The sequence below is a fragment of the Notamacropus eugenii genome, chromosome 1, assembly GCF_028372415.1.
Source record: "Notamacropus eugenii isolate mMacEug1 chromosome 1, mMacEug1.pri_v2, whole genome shotgun sequence".
Lineage (NCBI taxonomy): Eukaryota > Metazoa > Chordata > Mammalia > Diprotodontia > Macropodidae > Notamacropus > Notamacropus eugenii.
The window spans coordinates 454,950,051-454,967,540 of NC_092872.1; the positions used below are offsets into that span (position 1 = coordinate 454,950,051).

Genomic DNA, 17,490 nt, shown 5'->3' on the forward strand with positions numbered 1-17,490 from the left:
AAAAATGAAAACTCTCAGCTAACAATATGTGAATTGTGAAGCTAATAACTGACCAACTTAGTATTTCTTTTGATTAGTGGTATCTTATGACTCTTTTCAGCAGTGATGTAAGTTGAATTCTTGCCTGTCAAGGTTGTGATTGGACATTGTGGACATCAAATGTACCTTCATTTTCTGCAGTTTCCATCAAAGTCAGAAGCCCTGGCATCCCCTTAAGCAAACTAAAATATTACTGGTCTCACTAAGCATTTTGCTGCTAAGGATTATAGGATTAGGATTTAGAAAAGGATTTCCCCTCCCCACCAACCCTGTGTGGAAAGCAGCTCTAGTCTAGCTATAGAACAAAGACAAACTAGAATGAAGGAGACAGTGTCAATTTTAATTATGTTTTGCTCACCTCCAAAGTCTATTAAAATGACTTTCCATTTTCTCCTTCCTAGGTGAAACAGGTTTATTTCTCTGATCTTCAATACTAATGTGCAGTTTAACCAATCTACATTAAAGGGAACACTCAACTGGAACAGGCTATCTGTAGTTTAAGGGAGAACAATCTTGTGAAACTGTGGGAACAAAACTTTTTCTACTCATCTAGTTTGGCTTTTTTTTTTTTTGGAGGGGGGGGACTAAAGAGAAACCTGGCCAGAGTACAATCAATCAGGCACCATTTCCTGTGGTTCACTATTCGCATATTCTCCTAAACTCAGGCCTGAAGTTAAGATAAAAATTGCGTTATTTGCTATTTTCTATTTCTTTCGGAAAATAAGGAAAAGGAAACGCTTTACAAAACGACCCATTGTATTTTTTCCCCCAAATCATACACGGGGGTGTCAGATTCAGACACTTTGTAAACATGAACCAGCAGCACATAACCTATTAAAGAGAGGTAATTTGGGGTCACTGTGATAGATCTTCTATTAATAGCGGGTAAATCTCTTCTAGCCATTAGCTATAATACCCAGATAATTTGTGCAAAATTAACTCTTCCAGGTCCTGAAAGCAAACATTGCTTCGTAGAGTCTGAAGTGTACTTAAAAAACACAGATTCATTGTAGAAGACATCCACCTCCCTTACATTAAAACACACAAAAACCCCAACCATTTTGGTCTTTCAATGGAATACAAGTTTTGATGGAGGGGAGCGGACTGGAGAAGCGTCCGTCGGTCAGTCTGAGATTAAGTCCCTTTTTCCCTTAGGACAATTTCACCACACACACTGCCAGGATAACAGCTACGATGAGCACAGCACTGAAAACAATCGCAGCCAGAAGTTTGCTAATGTCACAAAAACCTTTTCTCTCCTCCACGGAGACGAAACCCCCCGAGGAAGCTCCTGCGCTGGCGGTGGATTTGAGCTCCGCCCCGGGATCCTGTTTGGCCTCCACGGTCCACTGAGGCACGTTCACCTTCATCTCCATCTCATACATCATCTCTCCCACCTTGTGGATCTCCAGCTCCAGGTCTTTCAGGTCCGCTTCATCGATGTTGCGTTCGGCCTCGTACTTCATGTTCTGGACGCTCATGGCTCGTGCAGCCACGCCCGCGGTGCCTCCGGACATGCCGGTCTGGATGAGGTGCCTGCGGGGGACGTTCAGAGGGAACTCCAGCCCCAGCTCCAGGGCCCGCTTCATGTCGGTCTCCAGGATCTCCAGGCACGTAGAGAAGATCACCCAGAGGCGCTCGAACTCTGCCTTGTCCTCCTTGCCGACGCTCTTGTCCCTCAGGGCCGCCGTGAGCCTGTTCCTGTTGGCCACGGCCAGGTCGTGCGCTTTCTGCCGGGTCTGCTTCAGCTCCTCGCGCAGGTTCTGCGAGTCCGCGGTGCCGCCCACGCTGAGGACCATGTGCCGGTAGCAGGCGGTCACCCGGTTCAAGGCGTCCAGGAGCGCTTTGCACTCTTCTCTCGCCATGCCTCCGAGGGACACCGCTCCTCCTCGTCGTTGTAGCGGCTGCCCGGGTCTGGAGCGCGGCGCTGGACGGAGTCCTTTCCCACTCACGCGTTTGGAGAGGCAGGGATCCGAAGGCACGGGCCGGCGCCCTCGGGCACGGTCCACGCCGAGCCTTTCTTCATCGTTCTCCTCTTCTCTCCGTGCAGACGCCCGGCTCGCGGGGACCCGGGCTGAGAAGGGCCAAGGCTAGCCCGGTGCAGCGCCCGGGACTGCCCCGCACTGAGTGCATCTCCTGCTGGACCCCACGTCCAGCCTACCCAAGGTCCAGGGCTCCCCGCTTCTTTTTCTTTTAATCTTTGTGTTTCTCGCCCCGCTCACCCGAGTCAAGAGTACGGTACCAGGGCATCCATCCCTCCCGCACCAGGCAGAGCCCTGGCCCCGCCGGGGTCCCGAGGCATTTGTGCTATAATCCGGTAGTCCGTCTCTCCGGCTCCCGGCGCCTCCGGCTCTCCCGCCCTCCCTCCTGGGCTGGGCGGCGCTGCTGGGGGCCGGGCGGGTCACGTGCCTCTCCCGCCCCTCCCAGGCTCATCTCGGGCTGATGAGGGGGGAGGGGGGAGATGGACGTTGACAGGCTGCGAATCCCGTGGCTCCCCATCGGAAAGCCGAGTGGAAGAGGGCGTGGCCTCCTCAGCTGAGGCCAGGGATGTCCAGTGCTAGAAGGCCGTGGTGGAATGTCTCGTAATGTCCAAGAGAACAAGCCTTGAAGCGGCTTCCTATCGGCGCCCTGGCACTTCCTTGCCGAACGACCCTGGAAAACTCAATTCCACTCTTTGAGCCCCAATTTTCTCATTCTTCGGGGATGTTGTGCCCAATTAAAACCTTCAGGTACCATAAAGAGGAGAGCTATTGTGAGAGAGCAGACTCGGGTTCGAGCTGGGCCTGGCACTTGCTGCGTGATCACACATACGTCACCATACTTATCTGAACCTCGGTTTACTTAACTGTAAAATGGGCATCATTTCCGGAGCATCACCGATGTAAGGTTTTTGGGAGACAATACCCCCTCCCCCGCCGCTTCCTTCCTCCCATAATACCTTGCCTTTAACTACTCTGCATATGTATATATTAGCTTTAGGCTGCATATCTTTATATACGTACGTGTCCTCCCTATTAGAATGTAAACTTTCCAGCGGGGCAAGTGATTCTTTTTCTGTTTCCCCTAGCACAGGCACATTAGTAGGCGCCTGCTAAAGACCTGTTTGATCGAACTTCATTTTGTGGTGGAGGAAGCTGGGTCTGAGGAGGAGAAATAATTTGGCCAAAGCGCGTTATGGGCAGAGGAGGGATGACAGCCTAGCTCTCCAAATCCACAGTTCAGAAATCTTGTTACCCCACGGGTGATGTGGGTGGAGAATCGCACTACCTCGCCGTCGGAATCACTTCTGTGCACGAAAAGCAAACTCACAACGGCGCCAACCCGGGCTTTCAAGGAAAGCTAACGCAGCCCCAGCCACGCCGCCACAAGTGTCACACTCGCGCTCGGATCCCTCCTCCCTCTCCCCGTACGGCTCGGCGCATGCGCGGTGGCGGCCGGGCGCTCTATTAGGCAGCTCTTTCTTCGCTTTCAGAGCTCCGCCCTTCGAACCAGCTGAGCTTTGGTGATTGCTCCGCCTGTACGTCAGTCTTCGCGGCGGTGGCGACTGATTGGTCGGTCTGCGGCTTCGGGGCTGAGAGCCCTCCGGGGCCAGGGTGAGGGGCTGGGGAAGGCGGGGAAGCCTCTGCGTTGGCGGTGCAGATGTTGCCGCCTCCGCCTCAGCCTCCGCGGAGATGGGCAGGAAGTGAAACCATGGTACTTACCTGAGTAAGTGGCTCTCCACCAGTGGCCGGGGCTGGAGTCCTGTTCCCCTGGCCGGGGAGGGTGGGGGGCGGTGGTCGCCTGGACGGGCCGGGGCTGAGGAGAGCCGGAGGACCCCACCTTGGTGATCCCCGCCCCGAGTCCTCAGGTGCTTCTGTCCACTTCGTTCCGGCTCCACCGAGGCCTCGCCGGGGAATACGGTCGGGGAAAGCGCCCGGGCCCGGCCGGGGGGAGGGCCCTGTACTCGTGTCCGTCCCGGGAGTGTGCCCGCGTCCTCCCCTGCTGTGCCGGGTGGGGGGGCCCCCAGTGTTTACCCACCCCGCGCCCTCTGTCCCCCTACTCCCTCCCCAGCTCCCCAGTCCAAGAGTGCAACTTTTCCTCTTTTTGACAAAGTGTGAAGTAGGACTCCGGGCCAGGTGCCAGCGTCCTAGGTGTTGGTGCCTCTCTGCAGGGAGTCCCTGCGGAGGAGCCGGTGTCCTTCCCCGGGGGGCTTCGCTGCTTTGGTGGCAGCTATGGTTCTCGACCTTTTGGGCTTGCAGCTGCCCTGCGGCTGGCACTTCTTTGTGTGCTTGGAAAACCACAAGTCAGGGTTCATTTCCCACATCTTGCACTTAGGACTGTCATCTTTGCTTCGGTGCTCCTTGAGCCTATTTAATAGTTTTGAATTTTCCCCTTCTCAGCGTAGATAGGTGCCACCTTGCTGTTTAGTAACACACTTGGCGCGGATGACCATGCTCTTTGGGTTTAGGGCAGTGGCTGAGGTTTCATGTTCTCTGAGGTGTAGCTACATAGATAGGCTACGGGAATCTTCTCTTTCAAATTAAAACTTCTCCTTGTTTCTTCCTGCTACATCTGAAGGCAGTGTTCTCATATTTCCCTCTTCTCTCTAAGTTCCTTTTTTTACATTTTTTTTTTTGCATTAAAAGCTCTTGGGCAGTTAGAGGACAAGCAAGTCAGTGTCATCTTAGCCACTGACAGCAGACGAATAAATAAATATATGTCTCCATAATTCTGGATAGTGCCGTAATGGGTTTGGCTTTGTAAGTACAAGCTGGAATGTAGTAGCTTCTTAGTTAATTAAGAGCTTGAAAACATTCCTGGAGTGAGGAGTAGATATCAGACAAAAACAAGAAATTGGATGTATCACTAAATAATAACCTTAACCTAAAGTTACAGAATTATTATATTTCTGAGGCCTTCATAGAAAAGGTCTAATATTTTAAAATAATAAATAATATATTGTAGCCAAACTGTGAATATCATTCCCCTTAAGAAACAGCAGATTTACCAGAGTTTAAGGCCTACCTACAATGTATTTTTCTTGCATTGAGATTGGTAATATTTCCATTATACAGGTGAGAAAACTAAGGTTTATACTTATCCTTGGTTACATATCTGGAATCTTTTTATAGAGAGCTGAAAGTGACATTAGATGCCATCTAGTCCAACGCTTTTACTTTACAGATAAAGAAACTGAGCCCCAGAAAGATTAAGTGATTGACCTAAGGGATTTGTCCATCATGAAGAGGGAGGATTCAAAGCTATGTATCCTGACCTTTAAGTCTAGCTTTCTTTAAATGATACCATTGATTGGAAAGGGGTTTCCTACTTTTACAGAGTCACAGGGTTGTTCACTATGTAAGGTACAAATGCGCAGTAGCAGCTTGTACTATTGTTTTTGTACTTTTGTTTGATAAAATCTCCCCAGCATAGGAGCAGACGTTGGATTTTGGGAATGATGTTAATTTACTGTTTTAACATTTGTGCTGTAGTCTGTTTTTAGACTGCTTTATGATCTTTTATTAATCTCCATAAAGTAGATCAGTGATTAATAATCAGGCAAAAGTTCAGTTAATTCAGAACAAGCATTTATTATTGTGCTACTTTTGTGTTGACTCTAGCAATTTACAGAGATCACATTGATATGTAAATTAAGGTTTTTACATTCTGTCTTTATTCATTCTGTGCTTATATGCTTTTATGAGAAAAGGACAGTGAAAAGTGATATCTAATGAATTATGGTTTTAATCCAGACTCTTTCCTAAAATATGTTTAGAGGCAGATGGATTTGGTGGCATCCTCTATCCGGGGCAAATTGTAATGTATTAGAGGGGGTCAAAGAATCAGGGAATGTTGATGCCAAATAGGACTTCTAGAGCTATCTAGTTCAACACCCTCATTTTACAGATGAGAAAACAGGTCTGGAGAGGGATTGCCACAGTTAACTCAGGTAATTCGTGGTAGGGTAGATTCAAGAACCTCCCACACTCCACTATCTCTTTTGTACCTTTTGATCATCTAGCCCAGTCCTCTCATTTTGCGGATTATGAAGTAGGCCCAAAGTTAGGTAGCAAGTTAATAGCAGAGAGAGGACCAGAATCCAGGTCTCTAGCTTCTAGGAGATTCATTCATTTATTCAGTAAATATTTATTGACTGTTTTTCCCTTACACTACACTGACTCATACTGTTTGGTACAATATGATTCTTCTTATAGGCCTGTGCGTGTGTGTGTATATATACTTCTTCCCAATTGGTTCTAAGTTAACTAGAGGATATGACAGCATATCCCCCTTTTCTTTGAAGTTCTTTCCCTCCTCCACATCCAGTAAGGCCCTTAGTAAATATTAGTTACCATGGTCTTGAAGTTCTAGGTTTGAAGACTTGAGTTTTCTGGGTCCTTAACAAGGCAGTGCTAAATTAGGGAAGAAACTTTTGAAGCTTTTGAACCTCAGATTAATGAGAGTAAGAGATCAGTCTTAAATCTGAATAGAACATTTTACTTTTTCTGTTCTTCCTGTGCAGCCCTTTCTGCCTCCAGATGTCTCACACACTGACCAAAGATTTTTTGAAAGATATTGCTCATCAACTGAAAAAAAAAACACACTAAGAAAATGAGGAGTCTTTCTCTTTGATCAGTGTCCCTACTCGTGGCATAATCAGACTAAGAAAATACTGCTAATACTTGGCTTTTTTTTGTTATTTACTGTGTGAATACTATATGAAAATATACTCTGTATGTTTCCTACAAGAAAACTATCTGGTCAGCATTCTTTGTCAAAATGGGTAGTGATTCAACTTGTTTTTGTAAGTTTTTCTCAAACCAGGCACATGTAATACGTACCAGGCTGGGTATTTTTGTTTGAAGTTAATTTGGAAGAACCAGAAGCATGACATATTACAATGCTTGGTATTCCTGCTTAAGATGCATTTAGTTTGGTTTACAGTGTTCCTGATGGAAACTTAGATAACTAATATTTGGTTAGATAACTAATATTGGTCCAAGGCACTAATAAACTCTCTTTCCTATATTTAGTCTTTTCTGTGGAAATCGTCCTTAACATCATCCAAATTCAGCAACTAAAAGTATTTAAAGATTTTTCTTAAAATGGAGGATGAGTTCATCATCCTCTATACAAATATGACTTTTAACATGTAATTTTTAACATGAAATTAAATTTATGCTAATATAATAGTAGAACATCCTTGTGTGTTCTAAACATGATGATTCTATGTATGATCATATGATTACCATGTATCTTAAATTACCATATAGTATACATTGTGACATGACTTGGAAGTATTTGAGTTTCAACACTGAACTAGTGGATTAGTCATAGGAATGATCATTGCTATCCTCAACTCCTGCATTATGCATTTAGAACCCATTTAATTAGTACTGAGTCAGTTAGCATTTAGGTGAATGCAAGTGACAAAGTGCTTATGTATCCAAGTCCACAGAGTAATAATGAATAACCCATGAAGCAGTTGTATGCTTACTTTGACACCAGAAGATGTTACAATAATTGTCAGCAACAAAGAATTATTTCTTAATGAAATCCACTTGCATTTAGTTTCTATAGTTCCTTAGCTTCAAGAATACCAAGATAATTAATAGATAGTAATTCCTGTAAGAGTAAATCTTTGGATATTCCACAGTTTTCCCTAGGAGTGTATTCCAAATGCATCCACATCATGAAGTTTCTTTTTAAATTGTAGCAGACCATATGTAGATAAGCTTATTTTTGTTCTGCTATGACCTTAGTCTAAATGGAAGTATTTCTTTTAGACAAATTGTAATATTCAATGGCTAATTTTTAGACAGGCATTTTAATGAACTGTATTCAAGATTTATCGCATTTAATAGATAGGAAATAAATGAAATTTGAGGAAATAAAAGCTTGGCATGGAGGCACAATATAATAGCAATGAGGCACTTCATTTACCCAACTACTTGCTGGGAAACTTTGAATAGTTAGTAATTTCTTGACTTGCCTTCAAGATAATTTCATTCATCAGAAATTGGAGTAACCAACAATAAGAAATTCTGTTTTAGATCTGATTCTCATTAGCGAACCTGGATGCTAGGATGAAAGGATCATTGTGGATATAGGAACCTTTTAGGGAAGTTCCATCTTACAAATTTTGATAAGATGAGAAGGCTGGGCATAATCTGACACAATCTCTGGATTTTTGGGAGAGCAAATTTAAAAGGGCTCAGACAAAGGAAAGGTAGGATCCTATGGCTCAGAATTCTGCAAGGGAAATCAAGCAATGAAGGATAGGAAGCTCAAGAATGACATTCTAAAGATATTCAATGAAATGATTCCATTGAGGAAGAACAGGAAAATTCACTTAAGAGACTTTTGTGAGGAGACCCTTGTACTGGGAAGGTAACACAGTGTAATGAAAAGACTGTTGAACTTAAGAGTAAAAAGCCCTGAGTTTGAATCCCAGCTGTGTCTGTCACCTTTGTGACGGTTACTTAACTTGTACTCTGGGCCTCAATTTCCATAACAAATGAGGGGTTGGAGTGGCTGGCCTCCAAGCCCCTTCCAGTTCCAAGTCTGTGATCCTGTGGCATGTGTAGGTGAATGGGGAACTCATCAGCTAGTTAGGATTTTTGCTGTCCTCATTGTGTAAGCACGTGTGCGCGCACGTATGTATGTGTATGCATGCAGGCACATGTGCTAAAGCGCACAAAATTATCAAGAGTCTCGTCAGCTTGATGAGGTTAAAAGGATGAGGCTTTTGGGAAGGATGGTGATTTTAGGGAATATCTTTAGCTCGAAGACTTGTTGATTTAGACACACTTCATTGCAGATAAATGACTTTCTCATTAAGGGACAATTTGACTAGGTATATTTTACATCTGAGCCATATAGGCCTAAAGGGAGCAAACAGACCTGCTAGAGTTCAAAGGGTATTGAGGCCTAATGAGACCAGAGATAAAAGGACTGAGATCTGACTTCAGCCATTGGAAGTGGTTGGGAATTGGTAGTACTGTAAGCAGATGCCATGCATCTGTTTGAGCACCACTTTTCCTCCAGCTGTAAAGAGGCAGTGGCAGAGCTTCTCAATTACATGTCCTCAGGAGGAGAGGCAGCTCCATGACCCAAGCAAACTGGGGAACTGGACAGGGCAGCTAAAGTGTTCTTGTAGTGGAAACTGCGGCCCCAGAAGGGGGGAGTTTGGGCTAACACAAAGTTTCTGAATATTGAGAGTTCCTGAAAACCTCCTGTGTCTCTAGAAGCTTCCTAGAGAGAAGTGGAACACTTGTTGATAGTGGAGAGGGTGAAGTTGTGGAGAAATAAACTTGGACTTTATATTCCTCTAACTTCTGATAATAGAACAACAACTTAAATTTATCTAGGGCTTTAAAGTTTCAAATCACTTCACATACATGATTTTATTTGAGCCTTACAATAACCCTTTTTAATATAAGTGAGGAAACTGAGGCAGAGAAATAACTTGCTCATGCTCACATTACTATTAAGTTGCTTAGGTTTTGAATTTGGTTATTCTGACCTACTCCAAGCTTTGCGTTCCATCCACTATACCATGCTAATTCTGTGGCATGTGGAGTTAGCCTGATGAGAACAGTGATACTACTTCAACAAAATCAACACAAAATTGTTTTCTGAGAGAGTTACAAATTTTAGGGCAATATTATAAAACTGGAGGCCTGTGTAGAAGGGGAGAAGTTAACTCTATAGCAAATCTGGAGTGTATTTCCTTTCTGGTATCCAGTATATACAGTGGCACTTAAAGTTAGGAGTATAGATAATTGGGGGGGTAAGTTGGGATCCACCAGTGATAGAGGTCTAGCATATTAATGTGCTAATGTGAATCCTTTGTGAGGGGGTGAAATTGAGGCTGTCCCTTGTCAATATTGTTAGCTTGAGTCCTTTTAGGGGAACTGTGGGCCTTTTACTCTTATCTATGACAAACTATACATGAGATAAATATACTGAAATTCTTGAAAGAAACATTGCTTTGATGCATAAGCTAAAGATTTGTTTATATGTAGTTCTCCATTATTGAACATGCTCTGTTTAAGTCCAGAGCTTGGGGGTGCTGACTATGGCTGCCATTAGTTGCATCATTGGGGAGGAGAAGGAATGCCAAACAGGATTTTATATTTGATCCTGTAGATGATAGAGAGCTACTGGGGTTTAGGGGGGTGGTGACATGGTCAGACCTGTGCTTTAGGGAGATTAATTTAACAACTTAAGTAGAGAATGGACTGGAGTGGAGAGAGATTTGAGTCTGGACATCAGACAGAAGGCTATTTATGAGGGCCTGAACCAGAGTAATGGCAGCGTCAGAGGATGGAAGGGAGGCATACATACATGAGAAAGTTTATGAAGGTAGAATTGACAGAACTTGACAATAGATTGGATAATGGGAGATTAGAGAGAGTAAAGAATTGAAAATGACACGTAGTATATAAAAGTGGATGGCTGGGAAGATAGTGGTGCTTGCCCTAGGAATAGGAAAGTTAGGAGGAGGAAAGATTTAGGATGAGGGAATGGAGATAATGAGTTTAGTTTTGGACATGTTAAGTTTAAGATGTGTTTGGGATATCTAGTTTGAGATGCCTATTAGACACCTGGAGATCTGAGACAAGAGGTCAGGAGAGAGGTTAGGGCTAGATAAATAGGTCTGGGAAATATCTCTAGGTGATAACTGAATCTTTGGGAGCCAATGAGATCATTAAACAAAACAATAAAAGAAGAAGAGAAGAATACCCAAGACAGAGCCTTCGGGGACACCCATGTTTAGTAGATGCAACTTGGACAAAGATCCAGCGCAGTGGACTGAGAAGGAGTGATTGGAGTTAGGAAGAGAACCAGCAGAGAAAAGTGTCATGAAAACCTAGAGGGAAGATAGTATCAAGGAGATGAGAGTGATCAACAATATCAAAAGTTGTTCAGAGGATTGAGAAAAGGCCATTGGATTTTGGAATTACGAGGTTATTGATGATTTCAGGAGAGAGGAGTTTCAAAATTGAATGATGACATTTGATGCCAAATTATAGAGAGTTAAGGAGAGACTGAAAAGACAGGAAGTGGAGGCACTGATTGTAGATAGTCTTCTCAAGGCGCTTAGCCACAAAAGTAGAAGAGTAGTATTGGAGGAGGTTTGGGGTTTGGCCAGTCATAAGCAGTAATAGAACAAAGGAACACTAAGTTCAATGGCAGAGGACCGTATGGAGTTGAATTAATTAACTATAGGACCAAAACCAGAAAAGGAAGGAAGTGAAGCCTGAGCAGGGCTGATGGCCTGAGAAAGAATATTGAGTACAGGAGTCACTGGAGGTCAGAGTGAGGTTGAAGACTAGGGTTAGGAGATATGAAGCATAGAGGGAGATAAAATTATGGAAGGTTATGATTTCAGAATTCCCCATCATGGAATTAGAACACTTGTGGGCAATGGCTGAAATGATAATTTGAGTATGATGTCATGATTTTCAAAGTCAGTGAATCTTTTATTGTATTTTCCAATTAATAGGTTAATAACAGCTGTGAATTCTTCAAATGATTTGTATCTAACATCCTGCTCTTTACTGACCTTTGTTAACTGGGGAAAATGTTCATTGAAATTTACTTTTGAAGAAGTGTTTTGAAAACAAGATAGCTTTTTTTCGAAATGCTTAGATTTTTTGCCATATATATATATATATATATATATATATATATATATATATATATATATATATATATATATATATATATATATATATATATATATATATATAAAATGTAGTTTTACCTTGCAAAGAAATATTCCAGTCATTTTGACTTGACATGATGTCACACAGAAATGGAGTATTTCTATAGAAATCTTCTTTCAATAATTCACATTGCAGATGCTGTTTTTCATAAATTTAACTATCTGTTCTCGCAGAGAGGAAATATTGGCTAACACCTGTCCCTTCTATAGCCAATGCACTTTAAAATGTTACTGCAAATCCACACCGAATACCTCATTATTCAACTTTAGCATGTTACTAAACTGATGCTGTGTTGCATTTTCACAAATACAGTTAAGAATACTTATAACTTGTTGCATAACAGCACTTAGAATAGCTTTAGCACAGAGATTTTGCTGATGCAAGATACAATGAAAAGAAATGAGAGCATCTAGATCTGTTAATACTTTTTTTTTTAATCTGTGCAATAAACTCTTCATGTTTTCCTGTCATGGAAGGTGCACTGTCTGTACGTACTCTTTAATAAATTTACCAAATTCATTCCAACTTCGTGACATTTATCTTGAAACTTGTTGAAGACACGTTTCCTGTGTTCTGTTCACAAGAGTGCTTAAAGCAAGTAACTCTTTGTAGCAAAGAAAATCTTCTGACTAATGAATTAAAAAACCTGCGCCTAGTCAGTAGTATCAGTTGATTCTTCCAAAGTGATTGAATAATGTATATTTTCCTTTTGAGGTATTACATGAAGTTGTTCTGTTAAGCTGAGGCTAATTCATGCTGCTGATCAGTTATGGTTCTCCTTGAAAGAGGCAGTTTTACTTTGAAATGTTATGGAGTCTAAGCATTTTGCAACTTCTACAATGCATTCTTTCACAATTTTTATGTCACTAAATGGCTTCCCTTTTTCCCTAAGAATATAAGCTACTTTATAAATTGCTTCAGTGGCATTATTTCTAGGTCTTACTGCTGCTTGAATGAGTTGTCTTTGCTTTTCATCTTTTAATTTCTCCAGTACAATCTTTTGTTCTTCTCTCTCTAATTTAAAATGTTTGTGGTCCTTATGAGTTTTATAATGCTGATGAGCATTGAATTTCTTTAATGTTGATATTGCAGTATCACAAAGCAAGCAAGTCATCTTCTCTTTAGCAGCAACAAGATAATATATTGCAATTCCCATTCCTTATTAAAAAGTCTTTTCTTTCTGTTGGTCTCTGACACAATGGGCTATTAAGCAGATGTTGAGCTATGCTATTCACAAATTCTACTTCGAACAGAAATATACTATACCAATGTCAAAATCTGATAGCAGACCCCCATAAACTCTCACAGACCAGCCTTCTGTGGTAGTGGCTCCAGTCAGGTAGGGGGAATTTAGAACTAAATAACGAACATAGAAGCTGTCAATTTAGCTCTTATGGCTTACTAATGTTCTAATTGTGCTGGTCAATCTGGGAGGATTATTTCATTGAAGCTTATTTTATTCTTTGGTATTTTAAATGTATTCATTTAAAAAATAAAAATATAAAAGACAAAATTGTATTAATAAAAATAGAAGGAGTTGTTATGTAAAATTTGGATTCAGTTAAAAGGTCACTCTTAAGGACCTAGAAGGCCACATGTGGCCTTAAGGTTGCAGATTCCCCACCCTTGGTTTATGTACTATCCATGCCTATGGTTCTTCACGTTTTTCAATGAAAGAAGTTCTTTTTTTCCAGTTCTTCCCAAGGACCAAGCTTTGTCATACTTGTATTCATGTTCTTTTCACTTATATTGTTGTAGTAATTATATGATTATTTTCTTGGTTCTACTTACTTCATTTTGTAACATATATGTTCTAATACTATTCTTCAAGTATAGTGCTATACTTTTGTACTGATTCTTTGTTAACTGACTTAGCTTCCATCTTATTTACATCTTTTAGAAATCTAAGTTGGTTGGTGAGTTCTTTGCATCCCCATTGATTATTAAGAAATTCTGGTTTATTGACTTCACTGGAATTGTTTTGCTTTGTGAAGTCTAATCTTGCTTTCATGTGACAGCTCTTCATATAAACTTGTTCATAATAGCATTATGAGACCTCCCTCCATCACGTTGTCTTTTCTTTTAGCATAACATCCCTATTCTGTCAGTTGATCTTTATATGACATACTTTGTAGGCCCTTTACCTTCTTGGTTGCCCTCCTCTAGAAACTTTCTAGCTTACTTATTTTTCCCCCCTGAAATGTAATGTCACACTTAGACCTGAGCAAAACTCGGCAGTTGTGTTCTGATCAGGACAGAAAACAGGGTTATGATAGCCTCTCTGGTCTTGCATATCCTGACTGTGATAGCTTGTTTGGCTGCCATAGAAACTCGTTGACACATCCTGATTTTTCAGTCTATTAAAATTTCCAGGTCCTTTTCATGTAACCTACTGTCTAGTTACGACTGCCTACTTTATACTTGTCAAATTGTTTGAAACATTAAGATTCTTTATCTGATACCTTTTTACCCACCATAAGCCATTTCCTGATATAAAACTCATTGCCTTTCCCATTAAACCTTTTCTTATAACAAAGAATATCGTAAGTTAAACAAGAGTCACATGAGACTTTGAAATTTGGTAGAGATAAATGCATGTTATTAGTCAGCCCAGTGTTCTGGCTGGTCAAGATCTGTTTAATTCTGAATTTGTCATCTAGTGTGTTAGCTGTCCCTCTCAGGCTTGTGCCATTAGCAGTTTTGATAAGCATGCCATCTCTGCCATTATCCAAGGCATTGATAAAAATATTAAACAGCATGAGACCAAACATGGACTCCTCGAGACTTCACTGGAAACCTTCCAAATTGCCATTGAACTATTAATTAAGGTTCTTTGAAACTGGCTACTATCTAGTTATCAACTTGTCTATATTTGCTGTTGCTCAGCTCTTTTCTCCCCCCCACACGAGTAGCATAAGAAACTGTATCAGCTATAGATAAAACTGGAAGAGAAGGGTATAAGCATTTATGTAATTCTTACTATGTGCCAGGTACTGTGCTAAGCATTTATTACAAATGTTATCTCATTTGGTCCTCACCTTCGAGTTTCATGTTATTATTGTTATTATTATTATTGCTCTCATTTTACAATTATGGACACTGAGGCAAGCAGAAGTAAAGTGGCTTTACTGGGGTAATGCAGCTATGGATTGTCTGAGGTCACATTTGAACTTGGGTCATAGGACTCAGGCCCAGTGTTCTATTTGAGAAATGTAATCTATAGCATTCCATTGATTCTGCTAGTCTACTAACCCTGTCTAAAAGAGTGAGGTTAATCTGGTGTGACCTGTTTGTTTTTTTTAAAGTTTTATTGCTGCCTTTTGTTTTTATTCCAGTAATTTCTTTTTTTTAAACTATTAATTTTTATTATTTTTTAAGGTCTAACGGAATATGTTAAATAATTTTTTTCTATTCCAGTAATTACTTAATAATACGTACTGTCCTCATAGAACTCTCCCCTATGACAAAGAAAAATAATTAAGCAAGGCAGACATTGCTGTTGTCTCTGAAATGTGTGCAGCATTTTTCACCCTTTTTCCAAGAGTATATATTTCATTATCTGTTCTCCAGTACCAAATTTACTTCCAGGGGCATGGAACCTGTGGCCTTGAGGCCATATGTGGCCCTCTAGGTCCTCATGTGTGGCCCTTTGACTGAATCCAGACTTCACAGAATAAATCCCCTTAATAAAAAGATTTGTTCTGTAAAACCTGAACTCAGTCAAAAGGCCACATCCAAGGGCCTAGAAGGCCACATGTGGCCTTGGGTCACAGGTTCCCCACTCCTCGTTTAATCTGTATTCAGTTGCCTTTCACAGTTTTTATTTACATTATTCTAGTTGTATATATTGTTCTCCTGATTCTACTGATTTTGCTTTGCTTCAGTATCTCTGAATTTGTTTTGCTTTTTTTTTTTTAAAGCATGATAATATTCCATTACATTCCTATGATACAATATGTTTAGCTCTTCCCCAGTCCTTGGGCTCCTACTTTCTTTAGAGTTTGTAGTATATAAAAAATGCTTCTATGAATATTTTGGCACATGTGGGACCATTTTGTCTTTTTGTGGGCTAGGTCAAAGGATATGAACAGTTTAGTGACTTCTTGAATAATTTCAAATTGATTTCTTGACTGTTTGGAAGGTGGTGGAAGAAAAAGAATGTGACTAATATTTGTGATTTGTAATTGAAACAGTCTTCTACTCTATGACTCTTCCTCTCTTTCTGTCACCCAGACATCATCACTTATTCTCAAACTTTCTTTTTGGTTTTCTTTATGATCTACCCTCTTACCCCCCCCCCCCCCCGCCCCAATCCTTGTCTGTTTCCCTGTCAAGTTTAATCTATTGTTACATCAGAATCTTTGTAAGTATTTGGGTATGTGTCCAACCAACCCTCCTTTGTGTTTGATTCATGTGATTCCTATTCCTCTTACCCCTTACTCCATTTTTGTGTTTTTTTTTCATGTATCCTAGTTATGAGAAATAATAAATTTCCTTCTCTTATTTCTTTCATAATATATTCATTTTTCATTCCCTTTTCTTTCATCTGTAAAGAGCATCATAACATAACAAAACAACCTCCAGTGCCACTGTTTGACTTAAGTAACTCTTAGTCATTAGGATTCTGAATGGATGCCTATCTCTTCTCTATAAGCACTTCATCATTGTTTAGTTTTTTTTTTGCTAACTCATATGTACATATGCATTTAATGGTTTTTTTGTTGAGAACTGGAAAGAAGATTTTTATTAAACAGGTCTTTATAAAGCAGCACATCACCCTCAGTCCCCAACTGTTGCCCCATACTGGCTCAAACAAACTGTAGGGGGACAAAGGTTTAAAAAAATAAGTCACTGACTTGACATTAACAAAAGTCCCATCCCTTCATCTCAGAAACCAAATAACCCTAATATACTTCTCAAGTGTTGTAGTTATTTCTGTGTAGTTGCTGATGTTTGGCTCCTAAATGGAGTTGACTCTGAGATCTGGAAGACTCAGCCAACATAGCTACTGGTCTGGTAGAGCCAGCTTGATCCAAGATGAAAAGGCTTGAGATACAGGCTTACATGGACTGTGTTCTTCTCTCTTATCACTAAGCGGCTGGCCACTAGAGGATTAATATATCTGGTGTACTATGCTCATGAAGGATATTGATAATTAGGAGAGTATTCAGAAGAAGGTGACCAAGATGGTGAAGGCCTTGAATTCATGCCATATAAGACTACTTGAAGAAATGTTGGCCCCAGAGGAAAAGAAAAAAACGACCAGGAGCAATGAGTTGAAATTGCAGAGGGAATGTTTAGGCTTGATATGAGAAAAAAACTTAATAATAATTAGAGCTGCCCCAGAATGGAAGAGGCTGCCATTGCTTATAATAGGTTTCCCCTTGTTTGAGATTGTGTCAAGTATGTTAAGGAATAGATTGAAGTAGATGGCTGCTGAAATACCTTCCAGTTTGAAAATTCTTCAGTCCATCTGCTAGGGCATACATGAAGTAAATTCTGCATCACTGGAGACATATCTCAGATCTTAAGAACCACTGAAGAAGTGAATGTGCCTTCTACCCTTACTAGACTCTAGACTTCATGAGGGAAGGCATCATACCCTATCTACTACGTATCTCTCCCAGTAACTAGCAAAAGTAATTAGAATTCAATTAAGTTCAGCTTAATAAACATTAATCAAGTACCTACTATGTACATAGCACTGTGTCAGGCAGTAGCAATACAAAAATAGTTC

The 17,490-nt window shown here is 41.0% G+C and overlaps 2 protein-coding genes across 2 annotated transcripts in view; one reads left to right on the top strand and one right to left on the bottom strand.

Moving 5' to 3' along the window:
- Positions 1–358: 358 nt before the first annotated feature.
- Positions 359–3,431, bottom strand: RGS9BP (regulator of G protein signaling 9 binding protein). Its single transcript, XM_072632076.1, has one exon. The coding sequence runs from the start codon at positions 1,902–1,904 to the stop codon at positions 1,191–1,193; it is 714 nt and encodes a 237-aa protein (XP_072488177.1). The 5' UTR covers positions 1,905–3,431; the 3' UTR covers positions 359–1,190.
- Positions 3,432–3,625: 194 nt separating this feature from the next.
- Positions 3,626–17,490, top strand: part of ANKRD27 (ankyrin repeat domain 27) — a 79,456-nt gene continuing 65,591 nt past the window's right edge. The window contains 1 exon segment of the mRNA XM_072632077.1: positions 3,626–3,744. The gene's annotated coding sequence lies outside the window, so the exon portion shown is untranslated.